Here is a 21,453-nt window from a genome sequence, read left to right on the forward strand (position 1 = left end):
CATGTTCGTACCATCCGCAAACATAAAAAATTGAATAAGAAGATGCTTTGTGCATAATATTGGTATGTGTAAAAGGACGGACGAGGACGGATTTCCAGTAAGCATGACCACATTGTTCTTGCTTTCAATTTGAAGTATTTCTAACTTTTTCAAGTAGCTCAAGAGAAAACCGTGATCAAGTGTATCGAATGCTTTTTTCAGATCATTTAAAAGTCACGTTTTTATGCCGATAAACGCCTAGTCTAATTTTTTCTGTTGATTCAGCCAAAGCGTCACTCATAGTAAATTTTTGTCTTCATTCAGATTAAGGTAGTTATTTGATCTGGCATGCACTCTTTTTCAATTAGAGGTGATATAGGGCGATGGTTAGTCAAATTCAGTTTGCTGTCTGTTTTCTGTATGCCAACTTTTTCGCGTGTTTCATTGCATCGGAGAAACATTGTTAAAAGAGTTTTGTAAAATAGCTTAGGTAAGGAACAATTACAAAGCAACTTTTTAACAGGAAGATATTGCTTATTTCATCAATACGAGAAGTCTTCTTAAGCTTTAAGATGTTCACCGTACTGTTTTTTTTTCATGAAAAAGCAGCCGAACAAGCACATGATTGACCAAGTTATGAGCCTTAGTTTGAGTTTCCGATACTTTTTGCAAATTTTGATCCTTTTGTGCAAAACATTCAACAAGAGCAGTTGACAAGTTAACATGCCCTGATACAGTATTAAGTACAGCAATACTGATAGGTTTTGTGTAATTCCCTGTTAAAAACACTGAGGGCATATCTTTTTTTCTTAAAATGTCGGTTTTTTTCAAAAGATAAGTCATCATTTTTTTTCTGTTCACTGGGTCTATTGGCTCTCTGTTGGCTATGTTGTCAACTTTGAGAAAAATAGATGTTAGCTTTAATGATTTTCATTCATTGTGTAGTTATTTCAGATTTTTGTTAGTTACTGCGCTTAGTCGTTGAAAACATGTCTCAAATTGTTCTGATCCGACCATTTGAAAAATGCGTTTTAGTTTTCCTTTTTTCTTCCACGCAAAAGCAGGTACCCAAAATATTCCTCGGTATGGATCCAGTGATATATCATCTTGAAGCCTTTTCCGTCGTGATTCGAACGACCTTAAAAATTTTGAAACTTTTCTAGCTTATTTATTCTTACTTTAAGCCGTTTTTACTTGATATTTCTGCCTAATTTTAGTTTTACTCAAGTATATTAGTGTTTGGAGTTTGTAAACGCCATTTTGAGAATCAAAAATTTCATAAATTCAAAAAATTTCAGCAAAAATTTTTTTCTTGTCATTATGCTAACAAAAATTGCTGTCCAATTTGGCTGTTTTATTTTTACTGTCGAGTATGCCTAAGCTGTAGTTTTACCTTTAGATCCTTTTATCACACCACGCAGAAAAAAACGTCTGTAATTTGAAAAAAAAACTTGTATTTTTTAAAGACTATTGTCGGAACATTCTGTGCTACTTGTACAGTAACCGGCTATTCTTGATTTTAGTTTGCTCTGATTTCTTGGATGTTTTTAAATCTTTTTCTTGCATCATGAATTTGTATTAAATTTTTCAGATTTAATAATTTGCTTAACTATTTCAGGCTTCTTCGTATCACTAGAGCTGCAAAGCTCCATTTCGACTCTTGATAGAAACTCTGCTACAAAGCTTCAAAGATTAGAATTGAAATGAAGAGTTCGGGATATTTTAAATCGATGACATCATTTTTGTTGACTTGGTCAGAAAATCTAATGTTGAAAATTACTTTTTTTTTCAGAAGCAATCATGTAGATTCAACTAAGGATGGAGACTCGTCTATCTAACATATTATCACCTGATTTTCTCTCCTCGAGTGAGGAGAGGAAACATGACGAGTACTGGGCAAGGCTCCGGTCGGCCGACAACTCCTCCAAATCGCTGGAGCAGGACTACGACAGACTTTGCAATGAAACCAATGCAACAATTCCCGAGTTGTTCGAGAAGCGACAACCGGACGCCGCCTTTGGAACTCACCAGACTTTGACAAAAGACAAAGTGTGGCACTTGATAGCAAATCCGGATGAAGTAAAGGCTCAGATCAAAAATGGAACGGTTTCTAAAAGACTGAAAAATGATGTTCTGAGCGCATGTGACACATTTTCATATACCAATGAGGAAGATTTTCTGATCGCAAAGTTCATATTGTACAAACGGACTCTAGCAGGAATCAATGCATTGTCAGCTACATTTAGCCTTACTTCGAAGTCTAAGTCTTGCAATGACGCAGCAAACGTGGCGTTGATGCGAAAGTTAGCGACAGACCCGTTAAACCAGTCTATTTTGTGTGCAACTACTGGACGAGAATTAGACGGCAACTCGGCGTTACTCAGAGTAGCTGTGAAATCTTTTCTAGCTCTGCTGAAAAGCCTTCTCAGACATGACATGTCTCAAAATTCAGCACTTACCTCAACCGGTGGCTACTCAGGAGCTGGAATTGATGTCATGGAGGCGGCCTTGGAGATCATTGGATCGTTGCCCTCAGGAGTGTTCGCGCCTTCTACTGGGCTCCTAAAAGCAAGTGAAGATTGCCTAGCTGAAATTTGTCAGTTCCTAAAAACGTTCGTCCTCTCGATATCGGCTACAAGTGACACCTCAGTTATTTCGTCTCATTGCATAGCGATGGCGGTCGAGATTCTGGTGAATGTTGCATTACTCAAGTACTCAACCACAGAGTTATTGGAAATTTTTCTACTGATTTTAACAATGAGCGAGCCAATCAGAAAGGCTAAAATGGGCAAATCAAGAATTGACAGAATATGTCAGCAGTATTTTGCGGATTCGGATGCAAAACCAGAAACTATTCTTGCACTTTCAAGTTCGGTAGAAGACAGCATAAATTTGGAAGATAGTATAAAACTTATAATGCATTGTCTTGCATCAAAAGCTTTTAAGCTGTCCCAGCCAAGCTTATCTGTTCCAAAAATGAAGCAAAATTTAACGGTATGGGGGAACGGGACAGATAATGAGAATTTGACGGCAAATTTTGAAGTTCTAACCAATGGATGTCTGCGAGCGCATGCCGGAAATTCGATCAATTTTTACATCGACTTCCGAGGTCAGCTTTGGGTCGAACGATTGAGTGAAGATTCCAAAGGAATCATTGGACCTGTTGAACCCAAAGCCAGCATGTTTAATCACGTATGCTTTTTAAAAGCAAGTACTTCGATGAATCAAGCGACGGGCGACACTTTGTTCTTATCAACCACGGGAGATGTTTATAAATTATCAAATCAGTCAATCTGGGAAACAAATAGCGACAACCTAATGTCATCTTTGAGTCCTGGCATCATTCGTGGCCACTTGGATAAAACACGGGTTGTCGCGATTTCGGCCGGTTACAAACACTGTGCATGTGTGACTGAAAACGGCACTTTGTTCACGTGGGGAGCTGGAAGCATGGGTCAATTAGGCCACGGAGACTGTCTCTCATGTGGAGCACCTCAGCCAGTGACGTCATTGTCTCTAATTGGCGACGTTGCATGTGGCAAATTGTGCACTTTTGTGACCTCGATAGATGCTAACAAAGTGTGGTCATTTGGCCGACAGAACAAAGGATGTCTGGGCCAACCTGATGTGCAGCACGATTCAATTGTAAACGAACCGAAAGTGGTGAAGAAACTATGCGGCCTTGAAATCAGAAAGATAGTTTGTAGTTCGACTGCAAGTTTGGCTCTCACTGCTGAATACGAAGTGATGTCATGTGGAACAGGAGCTGCAACCGGCCACGGGGATCCGGAAAGGGTTTACCCGGTGTTCAGGAACGTCCAGTCACTGGCAGACATTGCACATATATCCGCTGGAGCTGAGCATGTAGTTGCAGTCAATAAAACTGGCGTGACATTTGCTTGGGGATCGAATTCGCAGGGTCAGTGTCTTAGTAATCTAACATGTGACACAGTCGTTGTTCCGACTATAGTCCCAAATGTGAAGATGAACACAGTTAGACATGTAAGTGCAGGAACGGCTCATAGCATTGCTTGTTATGAGGTTCTGGAAGACGACGACGAAGATGTTATTTTGAAGCGAATGTTCGAAAACTCGTCGGCCAATAACCGCGATCAGATTTTAGCACTGAAGAAAATTGTCGTTCATGCGTTGAGCTCAGAGACAACAGCAAGTGATGGCAAAACTGAAGATAGAACGGAACCAGCAAAAGAGGAGCCAAACGTGACTTTGTTTAAGGACTGTTTCAAGCTCATGTATTTCTTATTTTCGTCCGATAATTGCATACCGTTCGAGCAGCAGGACAAAATTGAACTGCGTGACCTCCTGTTTGATTTCATGGATCTTTTCGACCAATCAGAAACGGATTTCAAAGACTACCTAGAACGACTGGTTTTGTGCAGCTTCGAGCAACTGTTTTCGTCAATTGAAGACAAATGCCAAATACTGAGCTCTTGCTTGCGCAAAATTGACGAAAGCGAGTCAAACGCCAAGCTGAAAACTTCAGAGTCTTTGAAAATGACTCTAATAGTTGACAGTTTGTACAAAGATAGAATCTATCTTCAGGACTATTTCAAAAATTGCACTGAAGATGCGATCAACTTATCGACACTGGTGCTAGAGATAGTTTTCAAGGCTATCAATAGTTCAAGTCAACCTGAAAACTCTTCATCAATGAATTGTGAAAGTTTCCAACGATTTATACGCCACAATTTGTCGAGATTGGCCAAAGTTCTGAGCATGAACTTGCACGCTTTGTGTTCAATGGGTGACCACAAAAATTTGGATCTTCTCAACGAACATGTCAATTTTGTCCTCCAAAACTTTGAAAAAATACCTGTGAATGTGAGTCATGATAAAGTTCTACAAACTATACTCGAAATAGTATCCGAATGCTGTCATTGCTGTCTTACCCTTTCCACGCAGTTCTATTCTGTTTGGGAAAAGTTAGTCCAAGTTCTGAAATGTTGCAAACTCTGGACTCAAAATTTGGGATGTTCGGGTCCCTTTTCTGACACTTCGGTGCTTCTCAAATTAGTGGAAGATCTCGAACTGGCTGCGGCATTTTATCTGGGAATCATGACTCACTCAAGGAATCATCAAGCCGATGAATGCAAATTACCAATGCCTCATTTAGTTGAAAACCAAGAATCGCTGAAAAAAGTATTTGATCAAATAGTGAAAAGTGGAAACTTCACACTCCTTGAAAATGAGTTGGTCTCAGAAAAATCGAGCTTAGAAATCAAAAGTGGAACTAACTTCATAAGATCTGCATTGGAAACTTCTGAAAACACGTCAGAGTCGGATGATTCTTCTACAAGTTTCCTGCATTCGGAAGTTTTCTCTCAGACTGATGTTGCACAAACAGTTACTGAACGATTTTCTAAGTTTTACGAGCACATGATGCAAAACGCGGTGCAGAAAAACTGGAGGTCATCAACTATTTTGGAAGATGAACATTTGAACTTAGTTTCGAAAGCGTATATCACTTTGTTGGTTAGTTTCTGCGAGTTAGAATGTGTTGAAAAAATAGAGGGAGAAGTGTTGGAGAGAGCATACAAAAGCGTGTTCAATCTACGAATGAAGCTTCTTCAGATGAATGCGGCGCAGGCTGTGCAGGTCGAAAACGAATCTCCAGAATCATTGGAGCCAGTGGAGTCACTACCCGAAGGTTCTAAAACTCCTGTAAGAAGCGAGTCGTTCAAACGAGCGATCTGCAGAATTACTAGTTTGGTCATAACTATGATAACCAGTCTTAAATTGGATGAAAGTAAAAGTTGTGATAGTGACAATGTCACAAAAACTAGCGCACTTTGCGATTTCTTTGAAACGTTGACGACTGAAATCTTGCAGGACAAGTCGGTTGTCGCATACGACATCACAAGTGAATTCGACGTCTTGAAAAGTTGGTTCGAATCTAGACTGCAGAAAGCCGAAGAAAAGTTGAGAAAATTGAAAAATATTAATCGAATGATTCAGTTGGTAATGGATAATGCGAAATCGTCCTCAAAAACAGAAGACTTGTTCGCGAATGAAAAGGTCAACCTCAGTTCGCTTTTCTTTAGAGGAATGATTCTGGGTGGTCATCAATCCCCCCTGCTTCCAGAAGCAGCGTCTGAGTGCATCGATTTAGTGCCGGCAACAATGCACAGTAATGCCGATGAAGTAAAACATGAAATAGCCGAGCTATGTTTAGGCGCATCTATGACTCAGAAGGAAACTCTGGGAATGTTGTATGTTTTGATAGACCTCGACTGTTTGTCGAAGAAAAGTGACATTATCCCGCCGATAGTTTGGTCTACTTTCACTAGTAGAGTGATCAGCAAATTGGGATCGGGACCTGAATTCCCGAAAGATTTCTATGACCCTGCAACTGCTTTACCGCTTGTTTTCTCATGGGCCTTGGAATCAACCGTCATGAGCCCACAAAACGAGTGGAAAGATTGCTCACAATTTGAAGAATCGGTTTTGAGTTCGATTCTGGATAGATTCAAAGTGTTTGCGACGCAGAAAATTGAGCATTTCAACCACGATCCAAATGACAACGAGGAAGAAATTGACGAGTTTGAATCAAGTAGAACAGAAGACGAGCAACTTCAAATAAGATTGTTCCGAAAAGTCGGCTTCAACGTAGATGCAATCATGATTCGCAAAATGTATCGAACAATTTACTTCACTTTTCAGCTGGCGACACTAAAAAACTTTGTCAACTCAGACTACGCTGAAAAACTAATAAACTGCCTTATTTGTTTGCTAGACTGCAAAAAAGACGCAAGCATGTTAGTTTACTCAACAAGCGCAGCTTTTAAATTTCTGGTCTTGACTGTGATTAAAGAGCTCATGGAAAAGTACTCGGAAGAGTTCTCCCGTGAAACCAAGGAAACTATCATTTCGCGACTTCTGACGTGCATTAGCGTGCAAAGTTGGTCATGGCCTAAATTCGTGTCGTTGAAGAAAATGGTCCGCAAAAAGTCTCAATGGATGGAGGTTCAAAACTGCGGGTTCAAGGCGGCACTTCAAAATAACAACCGATGTGCTCTGACTGCAGACAGACGTGAAGTTACCCGAACGAACCCTAGCATTGCGTATTACATGGTGAATTGTCCAATGACGTTCGGCTGTTTCTCGTGGCAAATTGAGGTTGTAGACGAAAGAAATTCAAGCACGGAGTCGATCAGTTTAGGAATCTCACAAAAGCCTCAGCTGAACTTTTTCGACGAAGGACAATTGGAAGGTCTTTCCTGGCTGTATAGAAGCTTTACGGGAAATTTGGTTCCTGTGAGTGCGGCAGCAAGTAACTTGCAACCATACGGAAAAGGAGACTTGATTACATTTGTGTTTGACGTAGATGCGAGAAGTCTGTATGTGCGCAAAAACTGGGACCCGTTTCAGCTTGCGTTCGAAGAGATCAAAATTAACAGACCGCTTTATCCAGTAGTAATATTCCACTCAACGCAAAGTTGCAGGCAGAAATTGAAGCTTACACAGATCCAGTTTTGTCAGATATGCCCCCTCTCAGAGCCGGTGTTCCAGCAACCGAAGGCTGCATTATCACCAGACGCTGTAGCATCAGTTGAAAACATTCGAGAATTAATCTCGAGCATACACGTAAACCCCAATTGGAGGCAAGCTGTGGAAACAAAAGTGTTCGATCCCTTGAACGAATCATCGGCAAAGTTTCTGGAGTCGAGTACTGCAAATGTGATGGAAAATGAGGTATGGTCTAGTCTAGTTGTGATTGGAGGACTGAATGATGCATATTTTGTGGGGAGAAAATGCATAGAGAAATCAACTGGTGAAAATTTAATAGTCTCAGGAGGCGCTAGGATTCCAGACAGCTTCGAAATGGCATGTTGCGCCGGAGCTGACAGCAAACAGAACTTCAGCGTGAAAAACATGCCGACCTCTGCGTTTGAGTTGGCAAGTGCAGGATTCAAAGAAGGCTCACAAGCCAGCTTAATGGTCGACCAGTTGACCCCTGAGAGGCTAGAAGTCCTGCTGGAACTCTGTAATTTTGAAAACAAAGAGACCGCATTTCGACAAAACGAGGAGAGTAATACAAGGACATGCCAGATATCCAGTCTGTCGCAAGTGCTAGATCCGGAAACATCATCGGCAATTCAAGAAGCAATCGAAATTCTGGACTCCTCCGCTCCGAATGAAAGCACACAAAACGCGGTCATAACTGCTGAAGATTCGTTAGTACACTTGAGCTTTAAAACGGCAGCTATGAAAAGTCTTCACAATGCATTTGCCATCTTGCACCAGAATGATAAATTGGTTGGAAATGAAAAGTACAACGTCTTTCTGAAGAAATTAATGACCATTTGTATAAACAGTGATGCGTGTCAAAGTCAAACGAGCGCCAAGTTCGATTTGCTAACGATTAGTCACGTGCTGATGAAGAAAGTTTTCAAGAAATATTTCTCAATAATCGTGAACAATTTGTCGTTCAGCTCGCTCTCAGAAGCATGTGTTCATCCGATACTCCCAGGATTCCCCAACAGCCTGCAAAGAAGTTTGTTGAACAACTCGATTAGCAGCTTCTGGAACCCCGTAGCCGACACCAGTACGACGAACGCGAACGCAGACAATCGCTACGTCCGCTTTCCACCCTTGCCTCGAGCTCCGACAGCTTCGGAAGGAAACAACTCGACGCTGTTGTCGTCGTATTTGAACGACACTGAGATCATGTCTTCCTTAACTCAAATGGGCTTCGAAACCAACCGGATCCGATCAGCGATGCGGTCGCTCCCAATTGTTGCATCTCGGTCGATCTCCAGGTCGGTAAAGTTGAACGCAATTATAACATGGTTGCTGGAAAACCCAACCGAAAACTCAGAGAGTGTTGAAAGTGAAAGCACAATTATACCACAACAGGCTGAGGCGTCGCGACAACCTCTAGCGGCACGTCGAACAACTGCACGTGCACTTCCTAGTATAGATGACTTGTTCGGGGAAGGCGAGGAATCCGAATTGGCGATGTTGTCTCCTTGGATGTGGACGGATCCATGGGGAAGTATGGCTCCAGTAGTGCCGACTACAACATCAACTGAAGCGAGTGCAATGGCGCGAGCAAGTGTAGAGAACCGAGTTTCGAATGAATTGAGACGAAGGAGAGTTCGCATTGTTCACGACGTGGAAAGACGAAGAAACCAAAATGACACAGATCAACAGGGAAGCTCATCGAACCCTTCTCATTTTACAAGTTTACTGTCGCGCAGAGTTTTTGGAAATTCAGAAATTCCCAGGCCAAGATATAGCGAACGGGAGCCGACTTTCTTTGACGATGCGCAACTTGAGCATGATTCTACGCTACATGAGGATGTTCAGTTTTTGGAGGAGTTGCAACGAAGTCGTATTCAGCAACAAGGTGACGACGAATCTTCGACGTTGAACCAATTCGGGATTTCGGGAAGTTTCTTGGAAGATATGGCGAACGCTTCTTCATCCTCAATTGCATACTGTGAATTCTGCGAAACAAGAGTTGATAACTTTTTTGAGCACGCTGTTTCGTATCACGGGTGCAAAAGCGTGCAAGAGTGTCTGCTATATAATTCAAACGGGAAATGTTCCGGTGGTAGGTGCATAGATACTTGTGGGAGACTGAGAAGGTCAAAGATGCAAGGAAAATATTGGTTTGCCTATTGCACCACTTGCAGACAAAACGGAGAGAGACGCAGTGCTGATCCGCATGAAGTTTCGAGCTCTCATTCGCCGAGTAATGAAAGTTGTCGCACTGCATGCAAGTCGTCGAAAGTTGCTGTGTGCCGAAGGAATATCGGCCTGTCGCCCAATCGAAGGCACGCAGATCCGGTTATAGTGCAAGGGGCGGACAAAATGGGGTTCAAAGAGCTTTTTGGCAAGCCCGCAAAAGAAACGTCGAAGAAGAAGGGAACAAAAAACGAGCAAAGCTCGGCTCACGAAGATGCGTATTCCTACTTCGACAAATGTGATGTTAGAGACATTTTCAACGTGCTAACTGCAAGAGTTAAGAACGCTTTGGTGTTACGTACAATGATGGCTTATGTCGATAGTTCCCAAAAATCAGTTTCAGAAGTTGCAGAACGTTCTAATGCAATCTCACTACCAGAAAGCGGCGACTACCTTCTGAACCAACCTCAAACGCTGTGGAGCTACCTGGTGTTGGTGTCCGGAAATGTGCCAGTTGAAATCTCCGCCAAGTTTGGAGCTCACTTCTCAGAAACTGTTTCGTCTGCTAAAACGATCGAGTATATTGCGAACATGTGCGCCTCATCAGTCGAATTATATCAATTTTTCTTCACAAAACTGTCGAGCAGTCTGGTGGATCTGGCTTCAACTGTTAATTACGGAGTTTCGAATGTAGAGTTAGTCAAAAATTTGGTTCGGATTTTCAACATTAACCTGAAAATAGAAGGCAATATGCAACGCAAGGACCTGATGAGTATATTGGACAACTTTTGTGCTTGCTTGTTGTCATCCAAGTTTCCCTCAGATCAAAAAGAGTGGGTTCTAAGAGAACTACTGCAAAGTTTGAGAGTCCTGAAACTGGCCAAGGTTAACCATAACGTCCATGTTGATCATCACAATGACCTGCCAAAATTGGATGTTTATTCCGTCATTTTCCACAGGAAACCAATAAATGACATTACAATATCACCAGATGGGAAAAATAACTGCTCGCTTTTCACCTCTGGAACTGGAATTGAATCAAACTCTATAAAAGTTCACAAGCTTATGCTGACACCGGAAGAGCCAGGGTGCTCCACGGGACTACACAAAATATTTCACGTGGAAGATATACCGAAAGACGTGCAAATCAGCCACTTATGTTGCAGCGTGAACCAAAAGTTTCTGTGTGCGGCATATGGAAAAACTCTACTCGTGGGTCTAGACTCAAGTACGTACATGTTAAAGAAAACTCTTGAAGATTTGATCACGTGTGTAGCGTTTCCAGAGGAAAAGGATTTCCTGGAAGGTTCCGCTGGGATCAAAACGGCGACTGTCTACTTCGGAACCGAGACGGGGTCTCTGTTTGAAGTGGAAATCTGCGGAACAACTGTGTCACCGCCTCGACAGTTGAAAACATTTGCCCATCCCCGTCCCGTGACTCACATAGTATGTCGGGGCCAATCTATTCCGTTCATCTGTGCATACAGCGATGGAACAGTTATCGGAAGATATGAGTTGAATGAAGCTGCAGAATGTCAAAATGAAAACTGTTTCGAACTACAATCGTCTTGTGAACGACAAATCGAAAGTGTCAAATGGACAACTAATAATGCCCTTTTGGCATGGGCTGACTCGGCCGCGTGGAATAGTTGCGTTTTCAGTAACGGCGAGTTTGAACTTGTAGAAAAACATGACATTGTTGATGATGAAATAACAAAGTTTGAATGGAGTTCAGTTTTCCATTCAAGTGATAAACTAGGGCCTGACTTTCAACATCAAGAACAGCTGTCGGCATCGAAGAAAACTGAATCGTACCTTTGCGCTGTTGGGCATAGATCGGGTCAAGTTGCCATATGGAAAGTAACTTTAGAGTTACCTGTCAAAAAGAAGCCCAGTTTCTTTAGACTGGAAAAAGCGGAGAAGTCGAAAGTTAAATCCACATGCTGGGATTCAGACGAAAGTTCTTCGAATGAATCGGACGAGGTGGTGAAAACGGATGACGAGAAGTCGACTAAAGACAAGTCGAATAAAACTCCCCGACAGCCCACTAAAAACGTGATCAAAATTTGCCTTTTCAGTGGCCATAATGAAAACGTTTCCTGCCTTCAATTCAGCGGAAATGGAGCATTTTTAGCTTCAGGGTGTAAATCGGGGTTGGTTAATATTTTTTCTGTCTATGACCAAACTCTGATCCAGACGATACCGCACAAGAACCCAATAATCAAGTTACATTGGCTAAATGATGGACTTCTTTTTATGGAGAAGGATACAAACGAGATCAATTGTGCGAGAATTTCAAATGATTTGTTTCTGAGCGAAATGAGAGATGTGTGTTTTGCTAGAGCTGTGCTGTTCAAAAATGGAATCACAAACTATTCTGAACTGACTTACTTCCAGACTTTCCTAGCTGGATTGAAACAGACTTTGTGTCACCAGAAGAAATCAGAAACGTCTGCTGTCAACCAGGGCGATAGACTGATTTACTCCGGCTATCTGAAAATGTTATTGAGCCTAGCATGTCAGCTAGGTCTGGATCAAGCCTGGTGCTACAAGTATAGCAGTCCAGAAAGCTCGGCTAGGAAACTCCCCGTTCCGGAATGGGAATGGCTCCGCGAGTTCCGACGGCTGATGGAAAGGAGCAAATCATTGGCAAGGATTGAACTGGACCCGGACGCTAAATTCAGTTGGAGTATGGATCAGCAAATTGTAGATTGGTTTGCAACGAGGAGTCAAGAGTGGCAGTTTGGAGGCGAATGTGAGCTGTATATGTGGGGAAGTTCCAATTTTGGACAACTGGTAGATATTCCTGTTCCTTCCGAAACGGAACCCCTTTTAGACACCAAGTTACCTGTAAAATCATCTTTCAATGATGTAACGCAAGTTGTATGTGGGCAAAACTGCACATTTGTAATTCATAATGACGGATCAGTGTCTGGCTGTGGAGAGGGAACCAGTGCTAGACTTGGAATCGGAGTTTCGGAAGACAGTCGAGTACTCGCTCCGGTATCAACACTGTCTGGATTTGTGGTTACTAAATTGGCAACGTCAACTGGATCCGATGGACATTCGATGGCACTATTGGAATCGGGAGAGGTCTACAGTTGGGGTGACGGGGATTACGGACGACTAGGTCACGGCAACTCAGATCGCCAAAGAATTCCAAAACTAATTGAAGCACTGCTACGTGAAGAAGTGATCGACGTCAGCTGTGGATGGAAACATAGCGCAGTAGTAACCAGCGATGGAAAATTGTTCACTTTTGGAAATGGAGATTACGGAAGGCTTGGAACTGGACAGAAAACGAACAAAAAGTACCCGGAGAGAATTGCAGGAGAGCTCAGAAACGAACAAATAGCAGCCGTCTCCTGCGGGGTAAATCACACAGTATGTCTGTCATTTAGTGGGCATAAAGTATGGGCCTTTGGTGACGGCGAGAACGGGAAATTAGGAGTAGGAATGCCCACAACTGCTCACCTTAGTCCGAGACTGGTGAAACTTCCTTTCACAGTTTGCAAGAAAGCACTCTGCGGTCAACAGTTTACTCTGTTTCTATCTGAAACTGGAAAAGTATATGTTTGTGGGTCAACCAAGTTCAGTGGTCTCAAAACAGCACGTGACAGGCTGATTACGACTCCCGAAGAAATTGAAGAATTGTCTCACAGCTTCATCGAGGATATCGCGGTCGGACCCGAACATGTCCTAGCGCTTTCCGCTACCGGACAGTTGTTCGCATGGGGAAATAATAGCAGCGGACAACTGGGAAGAAAGAACCCGGAATTTATTAAGCATCCCGTGATAATTCAAGGTGTGCCTCCCGGGATAAGACAAATAAGTGCTGGACGATCTCATTGCGCTGCCTGGACATCTTTTTCGACAGGCAAATCGTCGCCGAATGGACGCTGTTCGTTTCAGCCGATGCTTGGAAATCCGAAAGGCGTCCCAGAAAAATACGACAGCTTGGTGACAAGTTCTATAGGATCAATAAGGGATCGATTAGAATACCTGAATGAGTTTACCCAGATGATCCACAATTCATGGAGAATTGTGGAACTAAGGCCGACGCTTGACTTGAGTCTGTTTTCATTCGCCCTCGATGCGAAAAGACTCGACAATCTAAAAGGACTGATTTCTCCGAAGCTGACTAGTATGTTGTTGAACAAATGTCTAAGTAGAACAAGTGTTCAATCTGCCCATCATGGACCCCAGGTGTTCGTGAGACGGCTGGAAACTTGCACAGATGGGGTCAAATGTAGCTCGGTATTTGAACAACTGTGCAAGCAGGTCTTGGCTTTCAACGTGGAGCAGTTGAGACTACCTTCGAGGGCTTGGAAAGTGAGTTGATTATCAAAATATTGAGGTAATTTAACTCCAATGACTTCGGAGCGTATAGTTTCGACTGACTGAAGATTAAACAACTTTCAGGTTAAGTTGGCACTGATTTTAGTTATTTTTCTTTCAGAATCAATTTGTCGGTCTATCTATACATCAGTTGATTGGCGTTTCACTTGGCACATATTTAAGAAGCACATGTGTTGACATGCTTAAGCAACGTATTATTTTCTGCATGTTTAACGAAATAATTTTTGCACGTTTAAGCTGTATTGTATATTGTTATGCTTAAGATGTAAAAAACGAATCTCATATGAAATTATCAACCCTATAGTGAGGTGCTGTCAGGTTACATTCAGGGTTGCAAATCTGGGGCCCAAGTATGACTGCTCAAATCTTTTTGGTTTTCGAGATATAGCGTTTTTTATGATTTTTTCATTTTTATTTTCAAAAAATAAGATGTAAAAAACTAACGGACTTTGAAACTCTCATTCCTATAGTAGGGAGATGTCAGGGTAAGTTCAGGGGTTTTCAATCCGGCGTTCAAATATGACTGCTCAAATCCTTCTGTTTCTCGAGATATAACGTTTGTTTATGATTTTTTCAAAAAAAATAAGAAATAAAAAACTAACCGAACTTGAAACTCTCAACCCTATAGTACGCTGCTGTCAGGCTACATTAAGGGGTTGCAAATCTGGCGTCCATATATGACTGCTCAAATCCTTCGATTTTTGAGAGTTCATAATTTTTTCGTTTTTTTTTTAAAAACTTAGATGTAAAAATAGTAAACTAACTCGAAATTCTCAACCCTATAGTGGGGTGCTGTCAGGGTAAACTCGAGGGTCGCAAATATTGCGCCCAAGTGTGGTTGCTCACATTCTTTCAGATTCCGGGATGGGGCGATTTTTAATCATTTTTTCAGTTTTTTTTCTCAAAAACTTTGATAAAAAATTAACAGAATTTGAAATTCTCAACCCTGAGACGGGGTCCTGTGAGTTAGTCAACGGTGATGCAAATCTGCTCTCTAAGTGTGACTGCTCAAGCACTTTTGGTTTCCGATATGTGGCAGCTTTTATGATTCTTAAAAAAACTAAGTAATAAAAACTAACCGATCTTGAAATTCTCAACGCTTATGGTGGGGTTTTGTCTGGGTACGAATCCGGCCTTAAACTTTTGCTGCCTAAATCTTTTTCGTTTCCGAGATATGGCGTTTTTCAGGGTTTTTTAAATACTTTTTCAAAAATTACTTAGGGTTAAGAATATCAATTTCAGTTAGTTGTTTTTAAATCTAAGCCTTATAAAAAAAGTATTAAAAATCCCGAGAAAACAACTAATAGAAATTGAAATTCTTAATCCTTAGGTGGTATGTTGTCAAGGAACAATATGGGGTAGCAAATCTGCCCCCGAAATTTATCTCTTCAAATTATTTTTGGTTTTGAGTTATGGCGTTTTTTTATGAAATAGAAACTCTTGATAGATGAGCGCAGTTCATCTTCGCGGTTGTATTAAATATCGCTGTTTTAGTAGATATTTTAGGAAGCTCTTTCTTGTTCAACGATTTATTTGAAGCACCGTAGGTGCGAGTCATGCGGTAGTTAAATTTATACTGCGTTATCAAATCAGAACAGACTTTTTTCCTGATAAACAACTTGTCTAACAGATTCATTGAATCATTTTCACAAATCTGCTTTTGTCAGCCAAGAGACATGTTTTGTGCATATCTGCAATTTAAATAGTGTTTCTATTGGAAAACAGTTTTTGAGAGTCGATGAATGTAGTTCAGACTCTTATATAGCTCGCGATGATTTTTTTCAGGAGAAGTCTTCAAGTTTGTTCAGGCTCAAATTCACTTTTTCGCGGCTTGACTTTTGATTTCTTTTTAAGTTCAGTTTATTTCCTTTGTTAAAAGGAAGGCAAACTCCACTATCGAACAGCGAAAGCTCAAAGATCACGAAAAAGTGATCGACTTCTATTTTCGAAAGTGGGTTTTCGTTTTCAGATTTCCCAACGGAATTAAAAGTTTACCTTTTGATCCACTTTTCTCAAAGTGGGCTAATTAAATAAAAAAGTTTCAATCATAAATTGTTCTTGATATTCAAACTTTAAAGGCATCTATTTTATTCTTTATAATTCGGAAGTTGAGGTTTTTTCAAAAGAAATGAGTCGTTAATTTTTTTGTTTACTTGCGTGCATTGACTTTTCCAGTTGTCTTTTGTCTATGATTATGTTGGCTGATTTGGTAAAATTTCAGATTTTATCTTTTTTAATTGGCTGAATTTTTTTTTACTTAAATTAAATTGGCGTACTTGACTTACCTCCTTTTGTGTCGTTCGTTGAGCGCAAAAATAGTGTGTTATAGATCGAGGACCCTTTTTGATTTTTCTAAAGGAAAATTTTTTTGGGGCTTATGGGTAGTCTGCTCAAGTTTGTTCGGCTCTGTTGCCACTTCGTAATTTTTGTTTTGATGCTTCTTGAACATTAAATTGTTGTGCTAGGCATGTTTTTCTGAAAATCAACTTGGTTCAAGACAATCGAGACCATCATATTTTTGGTAGATCTAGTTTTTTTTCCAAGATGCTCTTAATCACTTATTAATATCATCTGTTAATGCACTTATGAATGCCACAATTCGTATGTGGTTTTTTCAAGTTCAATTCGAATGAATATACTAAACGGGAGACAAATTACGCTCTCCTACTACGAAAATGAAACAACGCAAAAAACTTGGGCGATTTATAGTTTGGACAATGTATTTTATTTTTTAGTATACTTAACGGAATGCAAATCTGACTACTTGATTTGGTAGATCTAGTTTTTTTCCACATCTGAAAAAACTTCGACTGCGCTGTTTTTGTCTCATTTTTTTCTGTTGATTTGCCAGGTTGAATGCAAGTGTCAATGAAGATAGTGATGTCACTTATATAGCTTGTGTGGATTTTTTTCATTTTTTAAAGATGCTATTAATCACTTATTAATATCATCTGTTAATGCACTTATGAATGCCACAATTCATATATGCTTTTTTCATATTCAGTTTTGTATCAAGTTTGTATCTAAGAAGTGTCAGACTTGAAATATTGTTGAAACTCAAAGAGCTCTAAGGTCCATAAAAGTCCCCTTGCCTTTATTGACACTTTACCAACTGTCTGTTGGTTATGTTTGTGATGTATCAGAAGTGGTGCTCCACCTGTTTGTCGAACTTGTTTGCCATCAATTTTGTTGAATTTGTACCTTTGGTCTCCTGTTCTGCTGGGTAGTGTGTTTAAACCAAAAAATAGTTAAATGTTGGACCGTTTAAGGGTCGCATTTAATATTGCCATTTTATGGCCATAAAAAATTTTGGTTGTCATGAGGAAAAAAAAACAATTTCCACTTGCGGCAATTATGTTTCAAAACACTATTAAAGCGAGTCACGTGCTATTTGTTAAACGCAGAACGTTTTTTCTGTACTGTATCTACGTATTGTAGGTGACACTTATTGGGGAAGGAGCAGACGATGCAGGTGGAGTGTTTGACGAGATCATGGGGGAGATGGTGCGAGAGATCCAGCAGAAACTGATGTGCGGCCTCCTCATCCCTACACCAAACTCGATTGCTGAGACAGGAAACAACCGAGACGCCTTCCTTCTCAACCCAAAAGCAACAACTGCCGAACAATCGGAACAGCTGAAGTTTCTAGGAATTCTATTTGGAGTGGCAATGAGAACGAGGAAACCCATTGAGATCGAACTGGCTCCTATCATGTGGAAATTACTTGCGGGATGTCAAGTGACTATCGAAGACTTGCAGCAGGTCGATTCATGTTACGTCTCGATCTTAAACAACTTGCTAGCTTTGGATGAAAGTGTAGTGAACGAAGAGAACTTCAAAGATCTGATGCCGTTTAACTTCAACGAATGTCAAAGCGCTAATGGAGAATCAGTTTCGCTGACAAGCAAGAAAAACGGAGCGAGCCATTGGGTTTACGTGAACTTAAACACCAGGGACAAATATGTAGCCAAGGTGTTGTCATATAGGTTGAATGAGTTCTCACTGCAAATCGAGAAAGTTCGAGAAGGTATGGGGTGTATAGTACCCCTGCCTATCATTTCGCTGATGACTCACACCGCTCTTGAAGAATATATATGCGGATCAAAAACAGTCAATGTTGAAGCTCTGCGAAAGTTTGTGAAATACAGAGGTTGTGACGAAGAAACTCAGGTCATAGTTTGGTTCTGGAACATTCTAGAATCTTTCGAAGATGAACAAAAGATTCTGTTTCTCAGATTTGTTTCGGGAAGATCGCGACTTCCGGCTAACGTTAATGAAATGTCACAAAGGTTTATAATTTATTTCGCAAACGATAAAACTGACGCATTGCCAACAGCGCAAACGTGTTTCTTCCAAATAAGGTTACCAGGGTACTCAAGTCAGGAAGTTATGAAAAATAAACTCCTCTACGCGATCAAAAACTGTCAGACAATAGACATGGACAACCACATGTTGAATCGGGATCCAATGCGAAGGGTTCTAAGAGCAGCTGCTATGAGTAATGCCTTCTTCAATCTGGAGGTCAACAACGCGAACATTTTCGAACAGTTCCCTATGCCATCGATTGTAGACCCTTCGACGCCCTTGTCAGTTCCCAGTCCTCGAGCTATTAACGTGAGTTCGGATACAGAAGAGGATGTCGTCGTTGGATCTGAGCAGCAGTCGGCCGAGTTGTTCAACCCATCCGACCAGGAGCCAACTTCAACAGCACGACTGAGACGAACGTTTCATTATCAGACTCTCCCATCTGGCGATTAGATGTTACATTTGAATAGAAACTGGTTTCGATCTGGTTATGGCAAAACTACAAAACTTTTAATAAGAGTACTCAATACTTTCAGAAAACTTCGTATTCCAAAAAATTTAAAGCTCCTATATTCAAATTGAAATAGAGTGAAATTTAAGAATGACAGTGTATCTATTAGATAAGTTTGAAATTTAGATAGCAATTAAAAAGCAAAATTTCGAAAATTTGAAAAATTGTAAAACAATTTTCTTTCTAGCATGAAATGAGTTCTAAGTGAAAATGGAGTCATAGAAATTTTGGCATCAATAAATCTGCCGTGTGTGTGTTGATCGTCTAGTATTCTAGAGGGTAGAAATTGATATCGCACAAAGCCCCGTTGAGGTGTTATTAAGATTATGAGTGACTAATTCGGCAAGATTTTTCCAGGTTTTGGATTTCTGGTCCACGTGTTTTCCGATGTTACTTCGCAAGTAACAGAAGAAAATCGCACTTAATCATTCGAGCTTCTGGTTTGTTCCGACGAGAATATTCACATACTTCAATAGTGAGCTCGCAATTTATTATGTTTGTTCCTACTATTGCGTTGTAACGCATGCGTTATCAAAAGGAACTTTTTTCAGGCCTATAACTTAAGTAACTGAACCAGTGAGTCCTTTGATGTCTAATTTGGCCTGTTTTTTTTACGCGCAAGAATTATTTTTAGAAAACTAGAAAATGCTTAAAGGTTCCGTTATTTTACTTGGTAAGCTCTGTTTTTTTTGGGTTAACTGATAGTTTAACAAAATCAATTGAATCTTTTGCGTAAGCAAATATGTTCTGATTAAGCATGTCTGTATTTACACTATCCGGCTTTAGCGAGAGTAGTGTAATAGTACGACTAATTCGTTCCAACCAAAGTCGCAAAGCTTGTTGCCACTTTTGGTGGCTTCTTTATGGCTTTTTGATAGCATGTACTTTGACATTCTATTAGTATTAAATTAATACAGTTAATAAATTTTTCAGAGTAATGAGCGTAGTGAAGACTTTTGTATAGGTCTTGGTGATTTTTTTTTTCAGGAATGAGTTTTAAAATGCTCTAATAACTACAGATGTGCATTCATACATATTAATGCATTTATGATTGCACTTATGTATGTAAGCCTTTTTTGAGTTCAGTTGAAATTCATCTGCTGAATTCTAAATAAATAGCACTCCACAAATACGAACGTGGAAAAGGCGCGAAAAAAAAACAAACAATTTCTTGTTTCGAAAGTGGAATTTCCAGTAGAACGAAAAATTCAACTTTTGATTCATTTTTTTGAAGTTGGGTCGATGTTATCAACAAAGCGCTAATTACAAGCTTTTTTTTTTAGAATTTCAAGGAGCTTAGAGGGCATCTATTCTTTAAATTTCGAAAGTTGGGATTTTTTTAGCGTTTTTTTTCTGTTTATTGCGTTCATTACTCTTTTCCAACTTTCAGTTGGCTATGTTTAATTCATCAAATGAACCGATTTGTTTCAAACAACAGAACAATAATTAAAACTCGATTTCAGCATGTGGAATTATGCTATTTATTACATGCAAAGTTAACGTTGATGCCTTCTGTTTGTTATATTCCAAACTATTACTTGCAAAATTGAGTCTAATTGTATTTGGTTCCATTTTGGTGCATCGTATTGGCAGTTTTTATAGTATATGTAGCTGCTTTTTTTGTGACTAGAGTTAGTAAATTCTCAAGGGCCGTAACGCAGACGCTGGAACAGGACTCTAAATAGCCTGGTCGTACGATCAAATCCGCCGCAGTAAAAATTATTATTAATTTATTATTCAAGGTCTATTTTTACCTTTTTTTCTTTTTATTGAGCTGCTTTTTGTCGTTTTTTCGCTAGTGTTTGCAAAGGGCAGCTTGGCCTCTGTTTAAGTTGCCGTTTTTTTAGTTTAAGTTGCCGTTGATCTAATATCTGCATGGTTGTCAGACAATTTGCCGTTTGAGTGGCCAAATTATAGCAATGTTCATTTATGCTTGGAGGGAAGCGGCATAAAACTTGAAAAGTTCAAAATTTTCATATCTCAAAATTTTCACTTTTTTCGTCTCAACTGTCTTCTAATCAATTTTTGTCTGTTTAGTTACCGTTTGACAAACTTTGTTTCAATTTCGTTGAAACATTGGCCACATTCATGGCAGGGATATATAAAAATTGTCGATGTTTCTTTTTGAAGCACTCGCTTTCGTGTCAATTACTTTCGGCAAGTTGTTTTATATGGTTTCTTATATGGTTTTGCAAGTAGCGCACGGCTTGGTTTCGCCACTGTGTTTAAATTGTCATTCGCATATCACTAAGTCTGCAAGTAGTTAAAGTAAGGTTAGGGCCAGTTTTTTATTTGTTCAATATTTCACTTTCAGATTTGACTTTTGATTTCTTTCTAGGTTTCAGTGCAATTTTTTTTAATTAGAAGAGAAACTGAGCCAGGAAAATGAAAAAGCGGAAACGACGTAAAAAGACATGAATTATTTTGACATTCGAAAATGGATCTTAATGTTCCTATATTTTAATGGAATCTAGGAAATTACGACGCAAAAAGCGGAAACGACGCAAAAAGACATGAATTATTTTGACATTCGAAAATGGATCTTAATGTTCCTATATTTTAATGGAATCTAGGAAATTACCTTTTGATCAAGTTTTCTCCAATCATACTAGTTTTAAGAAAAAAGACTAGAACATAAAATTATTTTG

The 21,453-nt window shown here is 40.0% G+C and overlaps 2 protein-coding genes across 2 annotated transcripts in view; one reads left to right on the top strand and one right to left on the bottom strand.

Moving 5' to 3' along the window:
* The window catches only part of LOC134842792 (ATP-dependent 6-phosphofructokinase, muscle type-like), a 480,347-nt gene that overhangs the window by 310,880 nt on the left and 148,014 nt on the right, over positions 1-21,453 (bottom strand). The window lies entirely within an intron of this gene.
* LOC134842415 (probable E3 ubiquitin-protein ligase HERC1) lies at positions 1,776-18,980 on the top strand. The gene is made up of 2 exons (XM_063858741.1): positions 1,776-13,962; positions 17,428-18,980. Exons 1-2 carry the CDS (start codon positions 1,798-1,800, stop codon positions 18,745-18,747), a joined length of 13,485 nt encoding a protein of 4,494 aa, XP_063714811.1. The 5' UTR covers positions 1,776-1,797; the 3' UTR covers positions 18,748-18,980.

The sequence above is a fragment of the Symsagittifera roscoffensis genome, chromosome 3, assembly GCF_963678635.1.
Source record: "Symsagittifera roscoffensis chromosome 3, txSymRosc1.1, whole genome shotgun sequence".
Taxonomy (NCBI): Eukaryota; Metazoa; Xenacoelomorpha; order Acoela; family Convolutidae; genus Symsagittifera; species Symsagittifera roscoffensis.

Excerpts from the sequence above, each read along its gene's own strand:
- LOC134842415 (XM_063858741.1), top strand. The coding sequence starts at position 1,798 with ATGGAGACTCGTCTATCTAACATATTATCACCTGATTTTCTCTCCTCG. Across the intron at positions 13,963-17,427 it reads TACCTTCGAGGGCTTGGAAA|GTGACACTTATTGGGGAAGG; the intron begins GTGAGTTGATTA and ends TACGTATTGTAG.